Genomic DNA, 27,223 nt, shown 5'->3' with positions numbered 1-27,223 from the left:
ACAGGACCAGTGGTCAGGGATGATGGGAATTGTAGTCTCAAAACATCTGGAGGGCCGAGTTTGCCTATGCCTGTGGTAAAATAACAGGGTCACAGGAACATAGGGAGCTGCTTTATACCAACTTTGACAATTGGTCCATCTAGTTCACTATTGAACTAAATACCGACTTGCAGCATTCTAGGCTTTCTGACAGGGGACATTCCTAGTTCTACCTAGAGAGGCCAAAGATTGAGTCTGGGACCTCCTGTGTGCAAAACATGCTCTACAACTGATTTGCAGCCTTTCAGGCCAACCCCACTTCAACTTCTGTCTCTTGAATCAGTTCTAAGCAAGCACATTGCAACTATGCAAATTTGAAAACCCTCACCTGCTGGTGATTTGCCAGTCTTCCTTAAAATATAAATATAAATCCAAGCACACCTTAGTTGTGATCTGGATGTATTCTGTAGCATTTTCAAGACCCAAAGAAATTCAAACAAAAGCGTGGGGGTGGGATTCCAAACTAACTCTATTAAATGCAATTGGTGTATGTTTCATTGAATCAACTAAGCAGTGTTTTTATTTTAATTTATTACTCATCTTTCACCCTAAGGTACTTGGGTGGCTTACAGCAATTAATTTGTATTTATTTTTCCATCACAGTGAAAGCGGCAACAACCTGGCATTTCTAAGAGAATAAACAATAAAGGATATTCAGCCATGGACAAAAAGCAGCATCTAGTGAAAAAGGAATTTAGCAAAAGATTTTCTTTGGACAGTACTCTCATGGTGAGTACAAAAGCATATCTATAGTTTTGGATATCTTTTTGGCATTGGGCGCTTGGGCCTTTCATTGCTGTGACCCTTTGTAACAGACATCCTTGAAGACTTGTTGAAGACCTTGTATTGTCAAAATTGCAAGAGAGTTTTTTTCTAAATAGCCAAATGTGAGTAAATGCTAAAAGACTATTATAGCTCAGCCAAAATGCAACTGTTGATAGGAACATGACACCTTGTTCGTCTAGATCAGAATCTCAGAAGAAAAATGATGCCTTGTCCAGCGGAGTTTAGTGGATCTGGGATGCCCTGGTATAGGGGTGTCATTGATAAAGTTGTGTCAAGCTAAAAAACCCAAAGTGGTTTAATCAGAGAACATTGCTTCAAGAAAACTTACGTGGTTAAATAATGTTCAAATAACAAAGATATATATTTCTGTGTCTGTGTTCTATAGCCATTTGTACAGTGCTTTTAAAGTATACATACATCAAAAACTAATGTCAGTATGATGAGTGCGCATGATCATACAGGCATCACTGGAAACCAGGATCGGCTGTTGAGAGCACACTTGATGGCAAACCTTGGTTTGAAATGGCCCTGTTAATGTCAGTGTTCATTTTGGCTGCTGTGAACAAAAATTGAACCTAAAACATTGCTGTCTCTCGATAAGCAACTTAGATGTGTTTTCTTGGTTAGTCTTTTTCTCCCATAATAAAGGAATTGGGATCACTCCACACATTACATTTTCAAAGTGTTTTCCTAAGAAGTGACAAATGCAATTCATGGACCTGTGCCTGGATGCCACTCTACTGAACATACACTTGGTAGACATTCTTTTACATAGAGCAAATACCTAATGTCCTCTGGTACCAGAAGTTAGTGATTTGTTGAGCACTGAAACTCCATTGTTACCTATGTGAAACATTCTTTTTTTAGGCATGCTTCAGACAACAAGCATGTACATGCCCCCATAATACTGTTCTACAAAGACATCATATGGCCATATTATCATATTACTCAACTCTGCCAAACACTGAACAGAGAGAGCTTCCTCTCCAGTAGTTGTCAACACATCCACATTTTAGGGAGTTTCTGTCAACTTTGCAACAGTATTTGGATGGGGGAGAAGTACATCAGGACCCACCCAGTTCTTTGAAACAGTTTAAATTTATGGATTTAAATTTAACACTGCTGGTGAAAGAAATGCAGAATTCTTTTTCAACCATGTCATGGCAGGATTCTTTGGAAAGCAGAAAGCAGAGGTGGAGTTGAATATCAGATCATGATAACTCCTGAGAATTACAGCATGCTCTAAAACTCTCCTTGCTCATCTGTCTAATGGCTAATGTTCGTGCCGTAACATTGAATGTGTTTAGTCAGCAGAGTAAGCTCTGCTAAAGCTAATGGGATACATTTGCAAATAAATATGGCGAGGAGAAGCAATAATAGGAAGCCAAAAAAAGGGGGGCGGCACAGAAATACCAAGTAGGTATTCAGGCCAAAGTCATGTCCGTGAGTCTGCTTCCTTGCCTCCACTTCCAGCATAATGAATTTGTGGGCTTCTAAGCAGTGAGAGAAGAGCAGCATTATTTTCAAAGAAATTAAGTTCCCGGGGTCAGCATTTCAGGAGGTCGCTGACATATTTAGTGGCTACCCTTCAAATGTGAGAAAGCTGGTATGAGATTTCTAAGGATGATGAAATCAGGTGACCCAGGAAAGAATGGAAAGTAGAGATGAAAATCAAAGTATTTCTGGGTCAGTAATAGAGCAGTTGCAGAGATGAAAGGAGAGCCTTCTGCCTTGTAAAATAAATCAAGGTACATCCCTTTAACCCAAACAAGGTAATTCATCAGCAGCGGCAGCACAGCAAGCTGTGGGAGTCTCACAGTAGTGTAGCTTGCAGGAAACTTTTAGGGTTGCTTACTACCATAATATGCTAATAATATAAAGCAGAGCTTCTGTGGCTTTAGATCTGGGTTTGAAAAGCAAAGCGACAGGTGATGCTTTCTCCTCGGTTCATATCTAAATGGGAGGGAAATAATCTGAAACGTATGCTTGTTATGCGCTTAAAAAAGCGCAGAGAAGTCTGGACAAGAAAAGGGAGTAACTCCACAACCACAACCTAGCATACTAGTCGCATTGGGTATGTGAGGACTAATTGTCCAGTCAGCTTTCTGCCCCACCTTAGCTGTAATTATCCCTTGGCTGGGAGAAAAGAGCCTAGTTACAACCAGACTAGATTATTGCAATAAGGTCCACAAGGGACTGCATTAAAAGATGTTTGGATTCTTCAGTTGGTACAGAATGCGGTGAATTCTGGACTCTTGTGGGGGCAATCAAAGAGTAGAACACCAATATGATACTGGCTGCACTGGAGGCTAGATTATTTTCAGGACTAGTTTAAAGTGTTGGTGAAGACTTTTAAAGCTCTAAACAGTGCGTAGCCAAGTTGTTTGAAGGGCTATTTGTACTTGTATAAACCTGTCTGGGTCTAAAAATAGGTTCAGGGAGTTGTGTGCCCGCCATCGATATATATTAGGTTGGCAGGCACTAGAATTAACCTGTGGCCTTCCAGATGCTGTTGGTCTACAACTCCCAGCATTCCTGACCACTGGCTATTATGGCTGGGGTTGATGGGAATTGGAGTCCAACATCTGGAGGGACACAGGTTTGCAACCCTTGTACTATATAGGACGGGGTCTTTTTGGTGTTGGCCCCATGTTTAATGGAAACTTAGAACTTCATTCTCTAGGTATGTATTCATGGACCATATTTTGCTGCTTTTTAAACAGAAGACATTCATATTTCAAACTGTTTATAATTTACACTTGGAATGTTTGGCTCATTTTCAACTGTTGGCTGTTCTAATGCTTTTATTTCAAGCTGCTTCTGCAAATATTTAAATAACTAAGTATATAAATAAACTGGTTCGATCATGCATACTTAAATCTGTGCATGATAGGTAATGTCTGTGTTCATGCCAGTGGAATTCAGAATGTGGCAAAGAAAAGTATGCTGGGAAAAGGTCTGTTCGCCCGCCCCCTTTACAGTGGTACCTCGGGTTACATACGCTTCAGGTTACAGACTCCGCTAACCCAGAAATAGTACCTCAGGTTAAGAACTTTGCTTCAGGATGAGAACAGAAATCGTGCTCTGGCAACGCAGCAGCAGCAGGAGGCCCCATTAGCTAAAGTGGTGCTTCAGGTTAAGAACAGTTTCAGGTTAAGAACGGACCTCCAGAGCGAATTAAGTACTTAACCTGAGGTACCACTGTACTTGGCAGCACTGCCATCCCTGGAAATGTATCCTATCTAAAGCTCTGAATAGCCACCCACTTCCAGTCCGTATAGACCAGCAGTTGCTAATATGATGCCTATAGCCACTCATCTGCTTGCATAGGTTTTTATTGGTGATCACAAGGCCTCTCCCCCACTCCTCACCCCATTGAAATTGGACTTGAAACAAGCTTTCTGTTTTAGTGGATTGAATAAGCTGTGTGTGTATGGTGACCATGACAGCCTCACTGCTTGGCAAATGCACCCACTGGCTCAAAAAGGATGCTGACCCCTAGTATATACAATACTGAGCTAGATGGACCAATGGCCCAACTTGGTGTGATGCTATGTTGGTGCGAGGTAGTGGAGGACAGAGGTGCCTGGCGTGCTCTGGTCCATGGGGTCACAAAGAGTCGGACACGACTAAACGACTAAACAACAACAAAAAAACAGAGTTACCCTAAGTCAATAAATGTTAAGTTCTCTGTCCAGCTATTCTTTATGTCACCCCCTTCTATACTGTACAGACAGCTTTTGCCAATGCATTCAATATATGAGGGCAGGCACTGTATTTAAAATAAGGACAACAAAACTGGTATTCAGAATGCAGAGAAGGCATTACATCATAATGTCTGGCTCCAAGTATTATTTTAGAAGGGGAGTCTAGACCCCAAATCAGAATGCAGCTAGTTAAAAATAGTTTCATGACTTGTAAATATGTACATCCCTATTTTCTGTCTCCTGTCACAAGCACATCACAACTTTGTAGTGCTGTAAATCAGAATTTGGAAATGCACATTAATTAATTAGCTAGGATAATGTATAGTTCTTACAGCTCATACATAATCTACTGTATATTCATTTTTAAAGTTAAATGTGCAATGTGGGACATTTTATCAAAACTCAGTTTAAATGTTTTCATTTTCATTGTCTACAGCCCTTCATCCATAGATAGCAGGGCAGTTCACAGCATAAAAATACAAGATAAAAACACAAAATACATAATAGAAACAAGAACGAAACAAAAACCTGCTGACCCCCTTCCATAAATGATATTATGTTAGGGCTGGTCAAATGGTGATCATAGTTGTTTTTTTTAATTTGAGTTGTGCATCAGAAAAATTGGGCTGCTGTTGTGGCTATTAAAACTACTGCCCAGAAGAATTGTAAACTTTCTTCAAATACATTCTTTTTTTATATATATAAAAAGTCCTTCTGTAACCAAGTAGAAGAAAAAAGAAAAACCACTCACATTATAGACCAAATCATTATTACTGTGAGGAACTGTTGCTTTTTTCACACTCTCTGTACAGTGCTCCCTGTGAAAATAATAAAAGACCCACCAGAAACGGAGGCCTTTGCCTGACCTAAAACTGTTCAGTTTTCTCCAGGACACATTTTGATCAGAAAAAGTCAGTGCTTCAAGCTGTGCTCTTTATTTACGAGAGTAATTCCCAAGCTGGCTAGGGAATTGCCTTGGATTGACACTTGCAGCTGTGATGGCATTTAGCTGAGCAGCCTTCTTGAGAACGTTTCATCTTTACAAGTAGCTAGCCTCTATAAAGTAGAAGTTTTTAAAGGGTGGTTTTTTTCGGGTTTTTTTAAATGGGCAGCTTTCCACTTTCAAAAGAAGAGTGCAGTGAATTGTTTCTTAGGAGGCTGATTGCCTGTGCTCTCACCTTTTCAAAGCTTAGTTATATACCACTGTGATTTGCAATCGGATTAGTCTTAATAAGTGAGATACCTGTAATATTTGCTGCTCACGGTTGGGAGGCATGGAATTGACTGGTGAACAGGAGCGCTGCCAGGTCTGAGGGGCTGTCCTAGTTCTTCCGCTCTCCCTTAGAGTACCAGGTGGTGGCAGGAGCCAGGGGGTGTCCTTTTTTAACACTTAAAGAGGTCTGGCTGGTGGGTGTACTGCACAGTGAGCCACCTGCCAGTGCCATTCTTCCCCCAGGAAGCATGATGATGGTGGGTGCATCTGTAACTTTGGTCCTTCAGGGTGCTGTGCATTCAGCAGCCCAATGCCTCTAGAAGTTAACAAATGGTGTGCTCATGCTGGGTGCTGCAGCAAGTTCCCATCATCTACAGGTAATGGAAGGGCGTCTAGGTTTCAGGGCGCAAGTCTGGCCCTAACATCACCACTACCGAGAAAAGTGTTACTAACACCTGAACATTTATACTTCTACCTGCTCTATGTTACCCTTTACTATTCAATCTACATCTATTTACCCCAGTATTATCTGAGGTGCCAAGCTCATCATCATATCATTACCTTAAGTCTGATCCCCATACTTTTGGACAAGCTGTGTTTCCCCTGAATGATAGTCATTCCCAGATCTGCTCCATGCTGAAGAGGACTGCAGATGGCTATTTCCTAGCTTCCAGAGAGGTAGCTGAGTTTGTCTGCTTAGTGAAAACAACAGAGCTTTTGGGCACAACTAAGGGCAAATCCACACTTAGCTTTGCTCTGCATTTCTAGGCACAGGTCCATGCTTTAAACTTCCTGTCTCAGCACTTCTTTTTTTTGCCACTGTGCTTTCCCCGCAAAAGCCCACTCCTTACTTCTGAATCGGTGCAAACAGCAATCTGCAGAAAATCTGAATTGCTGTTTGTTCCGATTCAGTGTTGAAGAGCAGCTTTCCTGGGGAAAGTGGTGGGGCAAAAATAAAAAGAGTGTTTGGACCTATGCCCAGAAAGCACAGGGCAACAGGTAAGTGTAGATGTCTGCTTTAACATTCTATGGCCTTTTAAATGTATTTGTGGAAGGACGGGGTTATTGGTTTGTTTTTGTTTTATTATGTATTCTGTGTTCTCATTTTGTAGTTTTATGTTGTGAACTGCCCTGTGATCTTCAGATGAGGGGCATTATACAAATTAAATAATAAATAAATAAAGTAAAATAAAAACAGGGTCAAATTCACAACAATCATGTTTGTAGTTTTGCAAGCCAAGGTAATAAGAACAATTAGGTCTTGTTTTCCAAACTGTAAGGTGACCCACCTGAAAGATGGCAAAGAATGTGCCCTTTAACCATATTCAAGGTAAAATGAATGTGTGATTTCTCCTCGACCTCAGAAGGGGAAGGTGCCATCCCTCTCTAACTTATTAAGACAACAGCCAGACCAAGCTGGTGTGATACATTACGTACTATCAAGAAACAGGCACTGAAGCTGTGTATTTAAAGCAGTATATTAAAAGTTAAGCAGTTGTATGTAACCTTTACCCTGCGTTGCTTTGTCAATATTATCACCCTTATGAATCAGCCTTTAAGCCTTGGATTTGAAGCATTTATTTATCTTACCATAAAATCTCAATAACTAAGAACACCTTCAGAATAAAATTTGATTTACAATCTTGGCATGTTTGTGTGTCTGGATGTTTCTCCTCTGGCTGCTCAGTCAAATACTTCTCCCTATACCCCCAAATTAGTGATAGGCAGTCAATTCTACCACCTCCCTGCCAAGTATTTGCCTCGTGACTACTAGTCCACAGCAAGAACAGGCAATGTGTGTGGCAATAAAGGAGACATCAGCAAATCTGTGACTAAGTTGTCTATTTGAGTTAGATGAAATTTACATAAAATTGCTGGGTTTCCTTAAGATTAGTTATTCTAATATTTTACTGTATGTCTGGATTAAATGTGAACATTTGAGTTGGCTCTTGGGCAATTTTGCAAATCTATGGACATGTTCACACTGTGCCCGGTGCATGCAATGGATTTTGGGGGTGAGTGCCACAGCACACATTCTGACCTGTTACACACACACACACTTTGTTCACCCAGCCACTTTGTTCATAGATTGAAAATGCCCTACCCACATGGAAATACCAGCTCCATTTTTGTGACTAACATATTGTATGGCATAATATACTTGTATACAAACAAGTATGTGAGTTTAGTCTTAAGGTGTCTGGGTACAGAGTATAGCAGCAGGACTCCCTTATCTTTAATTGCTGGGTAGGAGAGGGAATTTTGATGACTGCAGATAGCTTTTCAGGGCTGAGGAAGTTGCGTTTACTGAGGGCCAAACTACCAATAGCCAGGGTCATTGCTAGATGCTTAAAAGATTTGAGGCACCAAGCATGTGGGGTAGGAGGGCTTTAACTCTCACCCTTCCTGTCACTGTTGTGGTCCTGATCCAGATTGGACTTCTTTGTGTACATTTTCTATTGCAAAAAAAGACCCATCAAATTGAATGGGACCCTTTTTGCAATGTATATTGCAAGTATGGGGTCCCTAATCTGCATTGGGATCCCAGTGGGAAAGAGTTAAGGGATCCAACCCCCAATACTAACAATGTGATGTGGGGAGGTTGTGATTCTGTATACAAGGGCAGGACTATGTCATTAGGGGCACATGCAGTTTGGCTCTGAAATTCTATCTTCTACACAATTAATAAAGATAAACAAGCTGTGTTTTCCTTTGTGCATCACTGCTCTTCCCATAAAACATTCTGTTGCAGCAGTGAGGGTGTTGTTTGACTCTAAGTAGTAATCCAGTATTCTGCTACGTGAATCGTCCTTAAGAAATCATGAACACCTTCCCTCCCATTGCCTTCTTATTCTAACTTACAGCGAAGTTATTTCCCAAACCAAAATGCTTCCGTTTTTCCAGTGCTAGCTATATTCTTTCAAAAACTTTCAGAATTCTAATTGTTCTGTGGAACTGAAAAGTAACATTGCCATATTTATAGTATATCAATATTTGAATGGCATAGGGAATGGAATTTGTGTTGAACATGAAAGAAGAGAAAAATATTTCAGATGGGTTCAGGATCATGTGCTTTACTTCAGTTTTTAATGTTTCTCTCTTTTTAATCCTACCATATCTGCAAGTTGATATTTCCTGCCACATTATTTAAGATATACAGTCCTACAGGCACGTGAGCACAGCCAAGTTAGCTTTGAACTCACACTTCTGATTTTAATGCACACACAATAAAGTAACAAAAAATGCCTGGAGGAAAGATAGGGTTTTAAAGAAACACTTTAAAATATGATTTTGAACACCCAGGAGCTGTTTCTAAAAGGAATTATGCTTTCTGAACCAGTTCCTGTTTATTTGGAAAAGTTATTTCAATTATACATTGGATTAAGGCAATCGAGGCAATTATTGCTGATCACATTTTTAAAAAACTTGCCTATCCAGAAATGAATTCATTTATTCTCAGATATTTCTAAGTTGTTTTTCAAGACTATTGCCTTCCAAAGGTGCCTTATGTTAATAACAAATATAAGATTACATTAAAATGTACAATGCAAATCACAATAGTACAACCATTTAAAAAACGCCCATAGATTAAAATGCAACCAATGATGATAACAACCTCAGCAGCAGCCCATATACTAAAATATTTCTTCAATCAAAAGCCAAGAGAAACAGATGAATTTTCCTCTTTAAAAACCTGAACTGAACCAGACAGCTATTTATCTCTCAGAAGAAAATTCCAAATGCTTGGAGCCATCACTGAGAAAGCCCTATTACTCAGGCCTACAAGTATAATTTTGTTTGTTTATTAAAATGTTTGTTTACAAATACTTCAACAAACCACACAAAGTGATTATATAAAATCATGCAGTAAATTTATATTATTAAAATCAAACTTCAATTAACTATTGTGGAAAGTTGTACTCGTAACTGCCTGCCTAGGTCTGGTGGCATAGAAAAAACATTTTCAGGAGGTGTCTAAAAGCTGAAACAGGAGGCACCTACTGAATATCTATTGACAAAGCATTCCACAAAACCGGACCGATCACACTAAAGGCTCCATTATTGTCAAATGAGCCTCTATAACTCGCGGAACAACCAACAACACTGATGATCTTAGTGACTGAGCTGGGATATAAGGGTGCAGGTGGCTCCTGAGGAACCGCTGGACCCATACATAGAGTATCTGAAGCTAATCTTAAAACATGGGTTATATGGGCAGTCCTGTAAATCACATTGACACAAATCTTGTTGGGCCTTAAAGGTCAACAACAATGAGTTAAGCCCAGAAATTCACTTGCAACCAGGGCAACTGGAACACTCTGGGGGAGGGCTGTAGCTTAGGGTTGCCATATTTCAAAAAGTAAAAACCAGGACACCCTAAAAGTAGCTAAGAGAGTGGGATCAGTGGTCCTACTTTATATAAAAAGTGGACTAGGTGGATCTGTGACCACTTCTTGTGTGCAATGTTTGAGCAAAACCTAAAGCAGCACAGTTTAATTGAGTCATGTTGTTATTGAGTTATTGAGAATCCAAGGCAGAACACATTTCTTCAAATGCTATTAGAAATCTTATGTTGTTCTCAGTTATTCAGTTTCTATAACGGTGGTGCATCAGCAGAAAGCACAGGGTTTTGTGGCTCAGGCTGTGTTGCCTATCAATCCACCTATGTTGGGGGGGGGGACTGAACTAAAATTTGAAGCCCATCTGGAGGTGCTTACTTTGACCAAAACATTTGCAGGATTTTAAGAGAAGCTTAAAGCATTTCACTAACTAATAAGACTTCTCCAGGAGAGGAGTGGTTTCATGCATCCCTACCTAATGCCAAGTTTGCCTAAAGTAGAACTGAGGTAAATCTGGAGGTTTCTGCTTAGGCAAAACATCAAAAGAATTTCAAGTGATGAAGGTATGTCTCAGAGCTGTTTTGTCCATTCTCCAATGCTTATGCCTGAAAATCAGAACAGCTACTTTTATTCTTCAGAAAGCAGGCAAAAGAGGAACAATTGTTCTTGTGCTTTCCCCCATGTGGATTTTTTCAAGTTGAAATTGCACAAAATTTCACATTTTACTCAGTCCCCTCCTTCTTGTGACTACTCTTATCTTTTCACTAGATGTTTTCATTATCCCCCAGTAGTGATTGCTGGTAAAATATGCCTCTCTTTTTCTTTGAGTGATTTGACTATAAATAATGTCGACAACTTTTACCTTGTTCTTTTATCTCGCTGTTCTCAAGAGCTTAGTTTTGTGGATACATTTTCAAGCAGTATTTCTATACTGTCTTCAGCACTGTCAAATTTATGATTCTGGCTTCGCTTCTGCAAACCCTCATACACACTGAATATCAAAGTGACAAGCATTCTCCAGTATGGTGCATACTGGAACACAGTAAAAAGACAATGTCAAGGAAACTTGAGGCTTTCATTAATCAATAATAACAGCACTGAGAAGTATAATAATGCATTTGCTAGTGCAGTGCTTCTCAAACTATCTGATGTGGTGGACTGGCAGTCTGTCATGCCCCCTACCCATGTGCCAGGGACTGGTAAGATATTTAGTCCCTGAAGTGTCCCACCCAACCTAGGTTGTGGTGGCGTCACCATAGATCAGCAACTGATGTTAAAAGCAGGATTGTACCACTTTAAAACATCATGGCTTCCCCCAAACAATCCTGGGAATTGTACTAAAGAATGCTGAGATCCCTATTCTCTTTAGAAAACAGTTCCCAGAGTTCCTAGAGAAGAAAAATGAACTGTTACACCACTCTGAGAATTGTAGTTTTGTTTGATGCTACTTTAAATGCATAGTGCATTATGGGGCCATAAGCAAAAGATTGTTATACTCCAAGAGGTGTACAGCTCAAATGCCCCGGATTGTAGAGATTTTAATATTTTATTATGTTGTTAATGCTCAGTTGTCTCAAGCCCTTTCAGCTGATGTGGGATATAAACCAATAAATCTCTTGTGTCTCAAAACACTGAGGTAGCAGCTATAGTCCTGGAAATCGATTAACGTAAGGACTACACCTGCCCCTAATACTTGAAATTGGGAAAGATGAACACCCACGTGGACCATTTTAAAATACTGTAATCTGTGGGGCATGTATTTTATTGCTTGAATTGTCTTCTATATAGAGGCTTAAAAGGTAAAGGTAAAGGGACCCCTGACCACTAGGTCCAGTTGCGGACGACTCTGGGATTGCGGTGCTCATCTCGCTTTACTGGCCAAGGGAGCCAGCGTTTGTCTGCAGACAGCTTCCGGATCATGTGGTCAGCATGACTAAGCCGCTTCTGGTGAACCAGAGCAGTGCACGGAAACGCCGTTTACCTTCCCGCCGGAGCAGTACCTATTTATCTACTTGCACTTTGTGCTTTCAAACTGCTAGGTTGGCAGGAGCTGGGACTGAGCAAGGGAGCTCACCCTGTCGTGGGGATTCAAACTGCCGACCTTCTGATCAGCAAGCCCTAGGCTCTGTGGTTTAACCCACAGCGCCATCCGCGTCCCATATAGAGGCTTAGAGATGTCATTTATCCTTGTAGACATTAGCTTTTCTTGCCATTGTGCTTGTTGCATAGAAATTGTGTGATTTTTTCCCCCTAAAGAGCTTTCATGTGTGGTGAAGACCAAGCATCCTTACTTTATCTCATGTCTGCATTCAGATACTTGGATAGTCTCACATTGCTTCCTCTGTGAATATCATAATGGAAATCGTAACAATGTTAGAAGCAGCTGTGGCATAGAGCTCACCCCCCTCCCTTTTTAAAAAGCCCTCTCTGATGCACAATATTTCTAGCAGACCAACTGCCCCAAGCCTTTGTTCTGCCATGGATGTTTTGGAGCAATATATGAGAAAGGGAGGGGGAGAGACAGAGTAAGGGTGCATGCTGAACTGCTTTAAATAGAAATATGCCAGATATAGAATCTCTGACCTAATGGCTGGAAGGAGAAAAAGTGCTCAACTTTAAAAACTAATTTAAAACCAAGAGTTATTTGAGAAAGTATAAATAGCACCTAGTTAGTCACTCTTATTCCTCAACAGAGAAGCAGCAGTGAAATCTGCTTCATTAATCTCAGCCAGGCTACTTTGCGGATGACTATGTCTATTTCAGTTCTTCCTTGGTTGACACATCACATTTTAAGTCTAGCTGCATTAGACGTGTCAGCTCATACAAAATAATACAGCATATGGTAGACTTCTCCCATGGTGCCATTGAGACATCCAAACTTTATCTTTGTGTTCCTAGCTAAACAATTTCATTAAATTAAATTAAATTAAATATTTATTCTGGCCATATTTTTTTATTTTCTGCTTTGCTGTCTGACAGAGATTTCAGATACAGAGCCATTGAGTTTTTTAACGTCTTACAATAAGAGTTGTATATCTGTGTATCATTTATATGTCCACCTGAACGTTTGCAGAATTTAAGTAACATGGACAAAATAGCTTGCAGTTCATGAAGCCTAAAACTTATGTCCATGGCAACCCTAACTTAGAAGTCATCTTTATAATTTGGAGTGTCATTTTTTTCAAGGCAGCATGATTGGAATGGTGCTGTAAGCAAATTAAGCTATGGCATTCATCTTACAGAATATTTGGGCATTGTGTGTGCATTTATCTGCTGAACTGTTTCCCCATTTTACTAACACATGACAGTGTCATTTTAACATTAGGACACTATATGGTTATCTTTAGCATATTTCCTAATACATATTGGAATAATTTCTTTCTTTTTTAAAATTTCCCTTTCTGGTCCTCTCATTAAGCTCGCCTCAAATGAAGCCCCTTGATAGAAGAGCATACTAGCAAACTGCATTCTTGTTAGGACCCTATCCCAATTGTCCTAGTCTGTCCACTCTTTTCCATTCATGTCAGACTGGATATCAAAATGACTGATAATTTCAAAATTCATCAAAATGTATCCTGTATTTTGCTCTGTTATTATTGCTTAATTTTGACATCTGGGGAATTTGCAGTTTTCAATAAACCTGGAGAAAAGGTACATCATCCTTTGGATTTCCTTGAAGTTGCAAAATTATTACCAGAGACAGCCGAAATATAAATAGCCCCAATCCATAACAGTTGCAGGTATTACATGGAATCACACAATTTGTGATAAAGCTAAAGCCAAAACATTATGTTAATCTGTAATAGATTCTGAACTGATGTCAATATAACAGCCTACCACCACCCACCAAGTGCAAATTTCTTGGCCCCCTTCAAGGCCCTGGCCCTTAGAGCTTACTGGGTAAGTTTCCCAGCCCGCCCACCAAGGCCAGACTTCCCCCAACTGCCCCTAAATAACACTGCTGCTACCACCTAGAGAGCAGTAGGCCGCTCTTTTTTACAGTGCAATACATTGGGTGAAATAAGCTTTTCTAGAATCCCCAGAACACACTCGGAATTGTAAAATTATACATTTATTTATAGAGAATGACACCCAGTACAGTCACCTGATACAAATAGGAAATAATAGTTATATTTAACACCTTAGTCTAACTCACCAACTCCCTGCTCAAAATAGGCATTTCTTTCCCTTGAAACCGCCTGACCTTCAGATGACAAAGCTAAATGAATGAGTAGCCACAAGCTACAATCGTGCACTTTCAAGGGGAGCACAACCCCACATAGAAATGGCCTCGGCCTAGTATAACTGAAGGAGCATCTCCACCCCCATCGTTCTGCCCAGACACTGAGGTCCAGCACCGAGGGCCTTCTGGCGGTTCCTTCATTGTGAGAAGCAAAGCTACGGGGAACCAGGCAGAGGGCCTTCTCAGTAGTGGCGCCCACCCTGTGGAACGTCCTCCCATCAGATGTCAAAGAGATAAACAGCTACCTGACATGTAGAAGACATCTGAAGGCAGCCCTGTTTAGGGAAGTTTTTAATGTGTGACATTTTAATGTATTTTTAATCTTTGTTGGAAGCCGCCCAGAGTGGCTGGGGAAACCCAGCCAGATGGGTGAGGTACAAATAATAAATTATTATTATTATTATCCAACTAGTTCCCAGAGTCAAGAACTGGCAATGCACAGTACCTCTAGCTTGCCTGGATTTAGTTTAGGTTTGTTGGTCCACATCTAGTCCAGCACTGCATCCAGGCATTTCCCCACTGTCAGTCATTTTCCCACTCCTTCAACACTTACCCATGCTTAAGGGATAAGAATTCACTAAACTTCTTCCTGGGAGGTGATGCACTGTGGAGAAAGAACATAGACCCTACCACCAACTCCTGATCTTTTAGGGCTTCCATATCAGTCTAGAATTTGAGACTATTTAAAATTTTGAATTTTACAGATGGAATTAGTTCATTCTTTTTTAAAGAATATATTTCTATTAAAAGGTAAAGGGACCCCTGACCATTAGGTCCAGTCGTGACTGACTCTGGGGTTGTGGCGCTCATCTCGCTTTATTGGCCGAGGGAGCCGGCATACAGCTTCCGGGTCATGTGGCCAGCATGAAAAAGCCTCTTCTGGTGAACCAGAGCAGCACACAGAAACACTGTTTACCTTCCCGCCTGAGCGGTACCTATTTATCTACTTGCACTTTGATGTGCTTTCAAACTGCTAGGTTGGCAGGAGCAGGGACCGAACAATGGGAGCTCACCCCGTCGCGGGGATTCAAACCGCTGACCTTCTGATCGGCAAGTCCTAGGCTCTGTGGTTTAACCCACAGCACCACCCGCGTCCCTTCTAGAATTTTGTAATAATTCTTTGTCCATGTCCGATATTTTGGTCTCAAAGTCTGTCATTTTTTTGTCTATTTCAAAAATTTATTTTAAATGATAACGTAACCAAGTAATACCTGCCTCTTTGAGTTCCTTGTACTTCTTAAGTATGTTGGCCAATTGTCTTCCATATTTTTCTTTTTTACTGCAATTGTCTCAACTGGGGACAGCCACCATGGTGTTTTAGGTGCCAATAGTTTTTTGTTTCTTTCCCACGTGGTGAATAATTATTTTCTAATTATATGGTTAAGGAATCCTCTATGGTTTTGGACTTTATGCTATCCTAGATAAATAAATAGAGTATGAACTAGGAATTAGTTCATTCATACTTCACTGGAGACAGTGAACAGTTCAAATTTTGAAAATTATTTGGTATGACTTGTGGAAGAAACCTAACCACATCAGATCTTCCAAGCACAAAGTAATCCCAATTAAGCCTCCATTATTTCTTCTTCATTTTGTAACATGTAAATCTCTTTGGGGTTCACCTCTCGTGCAAAAATATCTTGGGCCAACCGTTCTTGATACAGATACATTTCAAAGGCAGTATATCACTGATGTCTGTGGGGTGAGGAAATCAAAGCATCATGGGGAATTATTTCTTGTTTTCTTTCTGTTCAAAGTTCCTTCAAGGAAGCAACCCTCAAGAAATGACATCTAGGATTCTTCAGGCAATTTTCTGGTCTTTTTCAGAGTCCCCGAGTACAGTTTTAATCTCAGAGGTTGTTGATGACATTTATAGATGAACTGGAAAACAAATTAAGCTAGTTGGCTACTAACAGTGTTAAAAATAGTGGACATCACTAGGAAGTTTGTGGAGGATGCTCTCACATTCTGTGATTTCAAGGACCTTTTTCCTTTGCTTTTATGGTGTGATAAATTATGGCTTAAGTCAGTGAAGTAAGCCTTGGTCCAGGTGATTTGCCACTTATCTTTTATCATTCATTTTTGGCAGCATCACATAAACTGATAACATGAGTCAGTATTGAATTCCTCATGGTCAGCTCTACTCCCACCCACTACTTAATGGCCTAATATTGAAGAATTCTGCCCTTGAAAATCATACATGTAATTATCATTGCCAGCCCAATAAAAGAGGAAGTATTGTGACTACAGTATAAGGCAACAATATCATCTTTGGATCAAATGACTGTAGAACTTTGCATTTAGCAAGACCTTGAACAAGTCTTGATAGTAATGATTGATAAATAAAGCTGTAACTTCTGCACTGAAAAATTTTTTTTGGAGCTATGCTTCTCTTAGTTTAAACTGTATCTTTGGCAGAAAAGCAAATACAGGCATCATCCCACTTACCTGCATTTGACTCATGTACATGCAGCACTGGGAAATAAATAAATCTATTAAACTGGAAAAAGGCACCAAAAGGGCAAAAAAGCATGAAAAGATCGGGAAAACAACTCACAATCCTAGGAGCCTATGCAACTGCAATCCCATGAGTCTTTTCACCAACCTTTGAGGCCTGTAGAGAGTTGGAGTTTGTAAAAGGAGGTTTGGAGGGAGTGATGGTGGTGGAGTTTGTTGGATTTTTGTGAATTTTTTGTGGTTTGGCTTTGTAGATGGTTTTCCCCACTATACACTATTTCATGTGTATGTGTGGTACTCAGAAACATAACCCCCACATAAGTAGGGAGACACCTGTATATAAGAACTTAACCATGTAACAAAAAGCCTGAAGGAATGATGGTTCTTGTTCCTATAGTTTCAGATAAAAGACTGGATGTTAGTCTGCTTTCACTCTCTTGTAAGGAGATTGGGTGTGTTCTCAATCAAGCCATAAGAGAAAGTCAGCTTGGGCATGTTCTGGGTGATACTGAATGCATCCAGAACTATCCATCAGTGGTCTGATGTGTTTGGAGAAGTCTGTCCAAATCAAATGACTCACCCAGTGCAGAGTGTGTTGACTTGATGACAGGGCAAGCTCCCCAGTCAGGATCAGAACCAAGCCTAAAAAGATGAGTTATTTTCCAATAAGACCTACACTGTCCATAGCTAAACCCAGTAGGACTCTTTCACACACTTCATGATGATGAAAGATCAATAAGGACCAGTCCTTCCACTACTCTGTGGACTTTTGACCTTCTCCCTTTTCCCCCTACATCTCACATACCTACCTGCATGCCTGCCTGTCTACTTTCCACCCATCCACTTATATTTCCGATTGAACACCACCAACACCCTACTTCACTTGCTGGAGCATGATTCCAACTAGGCTGCTTATAAGTGTGTGCAAATGCTTTAGAATAGTTTGTTTCTAAATGTCCAAAGCCAGGAAAATGCACAGTTTTATTGAGAGGTCTGCTTGGGTGGGGTTTTTTTGTATTTGTATCTTTATGGTTTTGATCTTGATTTCTACTAAAGAGAAATATTTCAGTCCAAGATCTGTCTACATGGCCACAAGAAGATGAAAGGATGCAAAGGCTGTGTGAGCCCCAGATCCTCAATCTTTAAAACTGACAAGTTTGAACATAGTGTGTGTATGCGGGTGCGCACACAAGCACACGCACACACGCACACACATTGACAGAGAAAATAGTATGTTCAAAGCATGAAGATGCATTGTAAATGGCCCTGATATACTTTTTCTTTTTCACCAAGCCATGCCAAATGAATGTAGACATCCATATGCTGCCTCTATCTGCAATATCTTATTTATTTTAATGAGTTCTATTTTTAGATCACTTTTAATGCTCAAAAACACTTTGTGCTTCAGTCTTTCTTGTGCTTAAGGCGTTAACAGATTGGAGAGAGGTTGAAGCCCACTGACCTCATTATGCTTTGTATGAACCCCTTCAAGGGCAGTTCAGCTAAGATAGCTACTGCTACGCCAGAGTTGCACAACTAGTGATCCTTGTATCTCAAAGCATCAGTGCCAAAAGCTCAATCGTAGCCATAGAGGAGGACAGATAGCACAGGTACAGCTACATCTACCACCACAGCATCCCTGACAACTCTGACACAATGCACTGATCACAATAACACTCATTGCCCAAGCTCTTGCATTAGTGCAGCATAGGATTCACACTGTGATGGTGGGAATGCTATGACATTGTGAAATCCAGTCTATATGATCTCCCACCACAGATAATGGAGCCATAGCTGCTGGGGACTGTGGTGTATGACGTATAAAGAGTTAAAAAAAGATTGGCTGCAATCATTGCTCCTCCTATGACTCAGTGGGTGGGATTTATGTTGAGTGTGTTTCAGCCCTTCACTAGTTCAGTTCTGTGCAAGCTGGCCACCTGTTTCTCATCTGTTTAATAAAACACCATTCTTCTGTTCTTTTAGAGTTTACTGTAGTGCATGGTTAACAGAAAGATTTGCAACCATGTAAGTAGATGCATGAGGGACCCACTTAAGAATATTACAAGGATAACAGTGCCATTTGTCAGCAAAATTTACAAAAGCAGAGGAAGTTGTGTTGGCCTATTATAAAACTTTCCAAATTTAAAACCAAGTAATACCTGCTGCATATGATTAATCAAAATATCACAAAAAGTGAGCAAGCTTTTGAGCACATATAGTGCTTTATCCGCAATCCTATAGAGATAATTTTAAGGTTACATGCAGGTGCAGCTCAAATAGGGGAGTTACATAAACTGAGATTGTGGGGCAGGGCCTCTGTTGTGGCAGCTGCCTCATCAGGTGCACACCTAGGAATAGCTGAGAGATGTGTAACATGCCTTCCTTTAACTTGTAAGTGTACTTTTGACAATAAAGACTTAATTCCTCACTCTGGACATTTCAGACCTGCCTGACAGTGCTGTGACAGTAGGAGTCCAGCTTTGAGTCATGGTCACCCTAACCCAGTCTTGCTTACCTGTGTGGGGTGTTTTGTCCTCTCATCCTTAGTTGAGCAGTGGCATTGTGAATCCTGGTGAGTGTGTATATGTGAAGTCCCAACACAAAGTACCTGCACAGAGGGATGCTTCCAAAATTCATCTCATCTATATTTCCTCCTGGATTATGGAGTTCTAAACTACCTAGTTTATTTCTGAAGTGGAAATGGTTTAGCAGTTGAGCTTGATGAAAGCAACAGCAGTGTGATGATGTTACAACACCATTGTAATTTAGAGAATTAAACTGAAATCTGGGTGTTGTAACTCAGGAGTAGTTTTGCATTATTAATCCAGTTGGGATTATACATAATCTGTGGTGCAATGGTAATACTTGGGAGCATGTAAGCACACTTGCACGTTAGCAATCAATAATTCTTCAGTACAGCAGGGAACTGGCAGCAAATGCTTCAGGAGTAAAAGGAATCTGAGGGCACTTGAAAAAGCCACCAATATAATATAATATAATATAATATAATATAATATAATATAATATTGCAATCCCAAGGCTGTTCAATTGCAGCCTACTGCTACATACGGCAAACTCCCTAGGAGCAAAAATCTAGGTCAGAAGCTGAGGAGCCAAGAGAGGATTTCCAGTAATATGTTTTCACATAATATGGCTTTGGTGAATGTGAGTCTTGATATTTTATTTGTATTTGCATGTTGTGCTTTTGGTCTTTTAAGAACTAAAGTATTGGCCGGTGGATGCATGAAATATAAACTGCTTGTTTCTGCTTGCTCCATCCATGGTTTCAGGGTCCTGCCACAGTCCATGAATGTATGAAAAATCCACTCTTCTAAAACTACTTACCGGTAACTTCAGAAAGTCGATAGGGAAAGCTCAGGGACAGCCAAAAATGCTGAATGTTGGAAGTTTCAAGGCAGATAGATAAAAGCACTCCTCCTCACAGCACATATTTAAATTATGGACTTCACGCCCACTAGATTTAGTGACGGCCACCAACTTGCAAGGCTTTCTATGACAAAACCATGGAGGATAAGGCTATCAATGGCTAACTGCCAAAATTCCTATCCTGTGCCTCCACTGTCAGAAGCAGTATGCCTGTGAATGCCGGTTGCTGGGAATCACAAGTGGGAAGAGTGCTGCTGCGCTCAGCTCCTGCCTATGGACTTCCCACAGGGAAACCTAGCCAGATGGGCAGGGTATAAATAAATTCTTCTTCTTCTTCTTCTTCTTCTTCTTCTTCTTCTTCTTCTTATTCTTATTCTTATTCTTATTCTTTATCTGGGTTGGCCACTGTGAGAAAAGGATGCTGGACTAGATGGGCCATTGGCCTGAACCAACAGGCTCTTCTTATGTTCTTTGGGCCCACATACCTGCCACATGCCATAGCCCTCATTATCTTAGCAGAAAAGCAGGTAAAATTTTTACAGGAAAAAAATAGGGGGCTGAAAAGAGTAATATGAATGTTAATGGAGATAGGACTCCCTGAAAATGGGAGGAGTTTAAGATAGCTGTAACCCCAATCTAGATTCCTCCTGGTACTTTCTGGTATTGAGGATTTTCTTCACAGCATAAAACCTGATGCTATGCAGGCTATGTATTTGAAACCAATAGTCTCTAAATATGGATGAGACTGTGGCTTCTCTGTTATGTCTTTATATTAAAACTTATTTTAGATTTCAGTGAGATCTGAGACATCATAATAATAATAATAAATAAATTTTATTTATATCCCGCCCTCCCCAGCCGAAGCCGGGCTCAGGGTGGCTAACAACAATAAAACAGTACAAAAGTACAGCACAAACAATAAAACAGTACAAAAGTACAGCACATACAGGATGTGCTGCTGCAAATAACAAAATGTTTGCTTTCTAGCTGTAGCAGCCCCTGATACTTCAGAAAATACTAGGATGACAAGGAAAGCACTATTATTAACTGTGTAGAAGAAGGATGTCAGTGGACAGCTTTCTTTATCACAGTATGGGAAGCCATAAAAATCCCTTCTCCTACAATAACTAATGAAGGTTCCAGAACTCTTGCTTACTTTGCAATTGATCAGCTTAGAAAATAATAAGGTTGTGATGAACCTTCAAATAATCCTTATTCCAATAATTTGAAATGAAGTTGACTCCCCCACCAAAAATAAGGGTAAGAACCTTATAGAAAAGCCCCATGCGCACTCACAGTGGTGTGGGACTCTTTGTAGACAAAATCCCATCTCAGTAGACTTCCCTTCCTCTTGATAAAACACAGATCATGGTGAACCTTTACAACTACCACTTTCATAAAGCTATTCATATCTGTCTTAAAACCTGGTGTGCCTTCTATGCTAGGGGTGGGGAACTTCAGGCCAGGGGATAAATGAAGCCCCCCAGAGTCACTACCAGTCCTTGGGGCTGTTCACAATCCATGTCCATCCCCAGGCTTTCATAGCCTTCCTCAAATATTTTTGCTTGGCTGTAATGTGTCTTTGAATTGGGACTATCCTTTTTGCTTGCCTGGATAGAAAATGGAGGTGTGTGTATGTAGACAAATCTGTGTGAATGGAATGTAGCCTGCAGTACAAAGCTCAGAGCTACATCTGTTGCTCCACCTGCTTTTGCCCCTGGCTCCCAGCATTCATTTCTTGGAAGGTTGTCAATGAGGCAACGTGGTCCTTGGGATGATAAAAGTTCCCCACCCATGTGCTACACCATTGCTTGAGGAAGGTTCCAGAATTTTATACCTCTGATACGATTATCCTCATATCCTGTTCCAGCTTGCGTCCTTTCAAGTACAGCATTTGCATGAGAATGTTTTCTGTTGTAGATGATGTGTGGTAAATATTTCATACGAACATGCTAATACATCATAGTTTCAATTACCATGCATGACAGGCGGTTATTTCAACTGGTTTCCAATCTCTTAACTTATTGGAATTTACCGAGTCAGCTTTAAAATCCTTGTGAAGAATATATCTATGTTTCTATAGAAAAATCTGTTATCTGAATGCTTTAGATGTCCTCCAGGCTATTTTAGACAAATAAAGCTATACTCCATATGGAGTTACATTTATAATGTCATTACTACTACTGCATAAGTGAGGTACAATGAATGAACTACATTGTCAACACATGGTGCATTGCTAATTTAATCCACAGACTGTGAGAACCATCTGGGTTGTGGAAATGGCCCTGGTTCTTCAGAATCCTGTTGTAGGCCACTTTTGGTGATTGACATGCTTTCAGTTGAGGGACTGAATTTTAGGCCCTGCTATTGTTTTTTTAGGTTGTCCTTGCAGGCCCTTCTGGAAATAAGGAAAGCTATAAGTCCATATTTAAAACCACCACCACATTTATAAGCAGAGTCATGAAAGGACATCATGCTATTTTCAGCACTGATTTTTTTTTTTAATCTTTTGGATGAAAGATTTACTGATGTAACCTAGTATTAAGATATTTATTGAATGACTCTTGGCAGGTTCTTTCTTGAATTTGATCCCTCCAAAATTGATTCTTTATATATTTAGTGAGCCCTGGAGCACAAAGCATAGTATTTCCTTTCTGACAGAAAATATATAATTTTTGCATTATTTAGCCCCGCTCCAGGACACTGCATCAGGTGGTGGTGGGGGAATACAGTAAATTCAACTAGACCAAAGGTACAATATTTTATTTAGTGACCCCTTTTTTCAGTGTACTTACTTATTTTGGTGTTCTCATGGACTTACACCTGGGATCCTCCTGTTCTTAGTAATAACCCATAACCCAGCTGTACCATTTGGTGTGGAACTATTTTGCACTCTGGCCTAGCAATGTTGGCTAGAGTCACTCGGCTCATGGAAGAAACTTCCAAAAACAGAAGGAGAGGGTTGGTTATATTCTTCCTTCCCATTGCAGCCCTCTAAAAAAAAAAAATCCCAATCCACTCCAAGAGATTTTGTCACACTTTGGAAGTGTGTGAAAGGTGGCAGGGTAAACGAGGAGTCAGCAAAAAAAAATCTCCTCCCTATCCCTTCTGTTCACAGAAGCTTCCACTGGATCAATGGACTGTCCTTGAGCAGAGGTACATGGTTGAACAGAACCCACTGAGTTTATTTACACAAGTTGTGGATTTCCTACTATCAGGAAAGATGCTAGTTGTGTGTGTTCACCATGCACTGCTTCGTGTGTTAAGAGCTCCCATGCAGTCACCCATGAGAGCTTATAGGGCCATGTTGGCTCCCAGCCTGTTTTGAACATATTGGTCTATGTCATCAACATCTTGCAGGAGAAGGTCCCTTTTTCAGCACCTTATTCAGACCCCTCCCAGCCAGATGGCACAGTTCCGCTACCATTTTCTGACTGAACAAGTCACTTGCAATACCCAGGTCTCCCAAGCCTTGCAGAAGACAAAGACTGCAAAACAAGGCAAGGACCCTTTAACCTGCCATCCAGTTCTTCCAGGGAGTTGGACTACCACACTCCTGTGTGTTTCTTCCTACAAAATGCTTCAGTTGGTTCTAGATCGCTGCAATGCAGTATTGTATCTTCTGTAGCTCCCTAAGGAGGAGAATGCTTCTGGCAGCAAGTCCCACTTGGAGCTATCCAGGGTCCTGTTCGTGTCTCTACTTTGACTTGGCTCAGACTCGACACTGCCTGCTTCTTCGGTGAGCCTCAAGCTCCCACCTAACTGGACAACCCAAGGACTATGTCTTCTGTCGCTTCCTTTTTCATAGATTCTGCTGTATTAAAAGGAGAATCTCCCCCCCCCCCCCATTTTTGACTCACCTATCAAACTCCTGCCTTTCTTTCTGTCTAGATATTTATTGGCTAGCTTTCTAAATAGATTCCTGGCGGCCAGTTCCAAGGTGCTGATCTGTTTCTGATTAAATGGAACATAGATTTGTTCATTTTTAAAAGTCACATAATTCCAGGTACATTTTGTAGAACCTAACACCAAAGAAAGTGAAACTTACCTTTCTTATACAATAAGCATTCAGTTTCTGAACGTCTTTAAAAAGGGGGGTGAGGTTGCCTCTTACACTTTCCTGCTAATCCATTAATTATTCTTCAATGTGTAATGATGATCTCCACAACTGTCAAGTCCCAATTCCTGCTCCACTGCAGAATTCACTTAATTTTATTACTACAGAGGTTTATCCAGACCCTTTCTGAGAAATTGTCTGTACTTTCCATCTTCCATATATAAGGGTGTAAATTTTGGAAATTAACTTCAAAATGTCCAGCCATGCCTTTCATCAAAAAGTATTGTTTGCTTTTTGAAAGAAGGGCTGAGTGATGTCCCTACTCTCAAATGGAATTTCATTTTTGTTAAATTGGAGGAGCAATGATCTGGCTCACAGGATATGTGTGGAGATGAATTCAATAAGTCTATAAAGGGACTGGTTGATGATTTCACTGTATTTTTCTGGGTATTCTTCCGCATAAGTGAAGTAACAGTCAGGAGAGTTTCTCTTCAGGACAGGAACAGAGTTCACACAATTACACTTCCTTTTTCCTTGGGCTTAGAGTCCAGTTCTGCATTCAATTGATTCATGATTCTAATAGAAGTGGATGCCAGTTCATTTGGGAGAATGGGGAATTGCCCCGCCAACCTCAATCTATCATCAGCCATACCCTATCTGCCTGCTTTCTTCTTTAGAGTTATGGCAGGAGGGACTGTCAGCTTAGTTTCAATGTTTTCAATGCCCTTGAAAAACTTGGAGGGGGGGGACTAGAATTAGTTGGCTCTGCCTATCATTGCCTCTGGCTCCTGCTACTGTTGGGCTCTCTGCTGTTTGCACTAGCAGTCCAATAGGCACCAGCCGCTACTGTCTAATAGACATAAGTTCAGTAGTGTTATATGGTCCCTGACCTTTAGTGCAGTTCCTGCCCCTTTGACTTGGCATTCCCTGGTTCAGGCATGGCAGCTGGATTGGTGCTGTTGTGACGGCCTCCCCACAGCAGTGTCACTGCCACTTACGAGGGCGGTACAGAGTGGTGACAAGGTCAGGGGGTGCTAATGGATGCAATCCAGTTGCTCCTAGTCTTGATCAATTGTTCTTTTCTTTCTTGGATACCAGGGATGTGTGTTTTTTTCGTTCAGCTGTCAGCCAGCCACTAATTTCCCAGATTTGTACTTCAAGTTGCTATCTATATGCCATGCTATTGGGCCTGCCTTAATATAATATTGTTTTCATCTTTGTTAAATATATCCTGTCCCTTGAGTCTCTCATATATCTCTCATGTCCCAAAGCAAAGATGTTTGTTTCTGGTACTCCATTTTCTGTGTCATGGTACAGTATTTCTGTCATTCAGAGCTCTTGAATGACTTTTGGCATGTGTTTCTATTTTCACTGCAATTTCCCTTAGCTCAGATTTGCAAATGTGCATGTGCTCAACAGTTACTGTATTTTAAACCCCAAGCACAATGACATGAGCTGCCCCTTTTCTAAATATGCACAGCAGGGTGCCATCAGTTCAGATAATGTAAGATCAGTTATCATGGGCACTTATGAAACATGCCTCATTTATTTAAGAAACATATGGCAGTGCAGGGCTTGGAGTCTAATTTCTTAGTTGAGTGTTTTGATGCAGTGACTTAAACATTTCATTTGCAAATGGCACTTGGCAGGCAACAATAGTCAAAATTAAAACAAACCAGAACTAACTGGTAAAGATAAATTTGGAAACAAAATAATTAATAATATTAATTAAATAAAGGACTAGCGGCAGAAATTAATATGAGAAAAAGAGTCTTTCAATCTCATAAACGTAGTAAAATAAAGTAGTCTTCAGCAGATGCCAAAAGGCCCTCAAAAGGAGGTAAGATGAGCCTCCCGGGAAAGTGATCTCGGAACCCTCTCATGAGTGCACATCTGATGGCAAGGGGACATGGAGGAGGGTATCTAAAGATGACCTAAGTCAGGGGTGGCCAACTCCCAAGAGACTGCGATTTACTCACAGAGTTAAAAACTGGCAGTGATCTACCCTCTTTTTTCGGGTTCAGGTCAAAATTGTTGAGTTTTTTTAGGAAGAAGGAAGGCCCGTTTTGGGGGGGGCACAGGGGAACCAAACTTGTTGAGCTTCTTTGGGGGGAGCCAGTGATCTACCAATGATCTGCCACAGACGTCCAGTGATCTACCAGTAGATCACAATCTACCTGTCGGACGTGCCTGACCTAAGTGACTGGCAGGGATATGTAGGGGAAAGGAATCCCCTGCAAACCGCCATGACTCAAAGGGATAGCACAGAAGTTATCACTGGGTGCACGTGTTTCTGCAGAGGCCTTCCCCTGGTGTGCCAGTGCCCCTTCCTCTTGACAAAGTCTAGCTTGAAAGAAACATTTTGTTTTAACCATTCTGTTTGTGGTGTGTGTGCTTGGTTGTGTGTGTGTGGTGCCTGAAACAGTTTCTGCAGTTTGGAAATGTGCCCACAGGCTCACAGGAATAGAGGCTCAGAGCATGATAATAATAATAATAATAATAATAATAATAATAATAATAATAATAATAATAATAAAAAATAAATAAACAGGGCAAAGTTTATTATTCCTTTTTAATCTTTCTCACTCACATTTCTATTTTTGATCTTCTGAGCATAAAAAATTAATATCTTAGCCCAAGTACTAAGGCACCTGGCCTGCTACTATTGGGTAACGGAATTGATAGACTTGATGGCCCTTGGACACAGTAAGCCAGCTCTTAAATGTTTGTCCTAATGTACCAAATCCATTAAAAAACAAACACTTTCTGACCTTAGAACTATAGTAAGAATATAATCATGTGGCACCCTCACTTTCTGGGTTTAGCAAGATAATTGACATTTTTACCTCTGAATTCTTGCATGTGCCCTATGGAAATTTATAATGGGTAGAAATTGGAAACTATTTCCACTGAGGGCCCTGGATAAGGCAAGTGACTATTTGATCTGCCACTTATAGTAGAAAAAAGGATTTTCCGCGTTATTGTGTCTGAGAT

At 40.5% G+C, this 27,223-nt stretch overlaps 1 protein-coding gene across 2 annotated transcripts in view; it reads left to right on the top strand.

Moving 5' to 3' along the window:
* NCKAP5 (NCK associated protein 5) overlaps positions 1-27,223 on the top strand; it is a 558,169-nt gene that overhangs the window by 64,410 nt on the left and 466,536 nt on the right. For both annotated transcript variants that reach the window (XM_053405165.1, XM_053405156.1), the window contains exon 2: positions 643-768. In XM_053405165.1, the coding sequence (XP_053261140.1) occupies positions 700-768 (69 nt within the window). In that variant the 5' untranslated portion in view covers positions 643-699. The remainder of the gene's footprint in view (positions 1-642; positions 769-27,223) is intronic.

Source organism: Podarcis raffonei, chromosome 1, assembly GCF_027172205.1.
Source record: "Podarcis raffonei isolate rPodRaf1 chromosome 1, rPodRaf1.pri, whole genome shotgun sequence".
Lineage (NCBI taxonomy): Eukaryota > Metazoa > Chordata > Lepidosauria > Squamata > Lacertidae > Podarcis > Podarcis raffonei.
The sequence above is the reverse complement of the archived record's forward strand: the minus strand, read 5'-3'. Positions and strand labels throughout refer to the sequence as shown.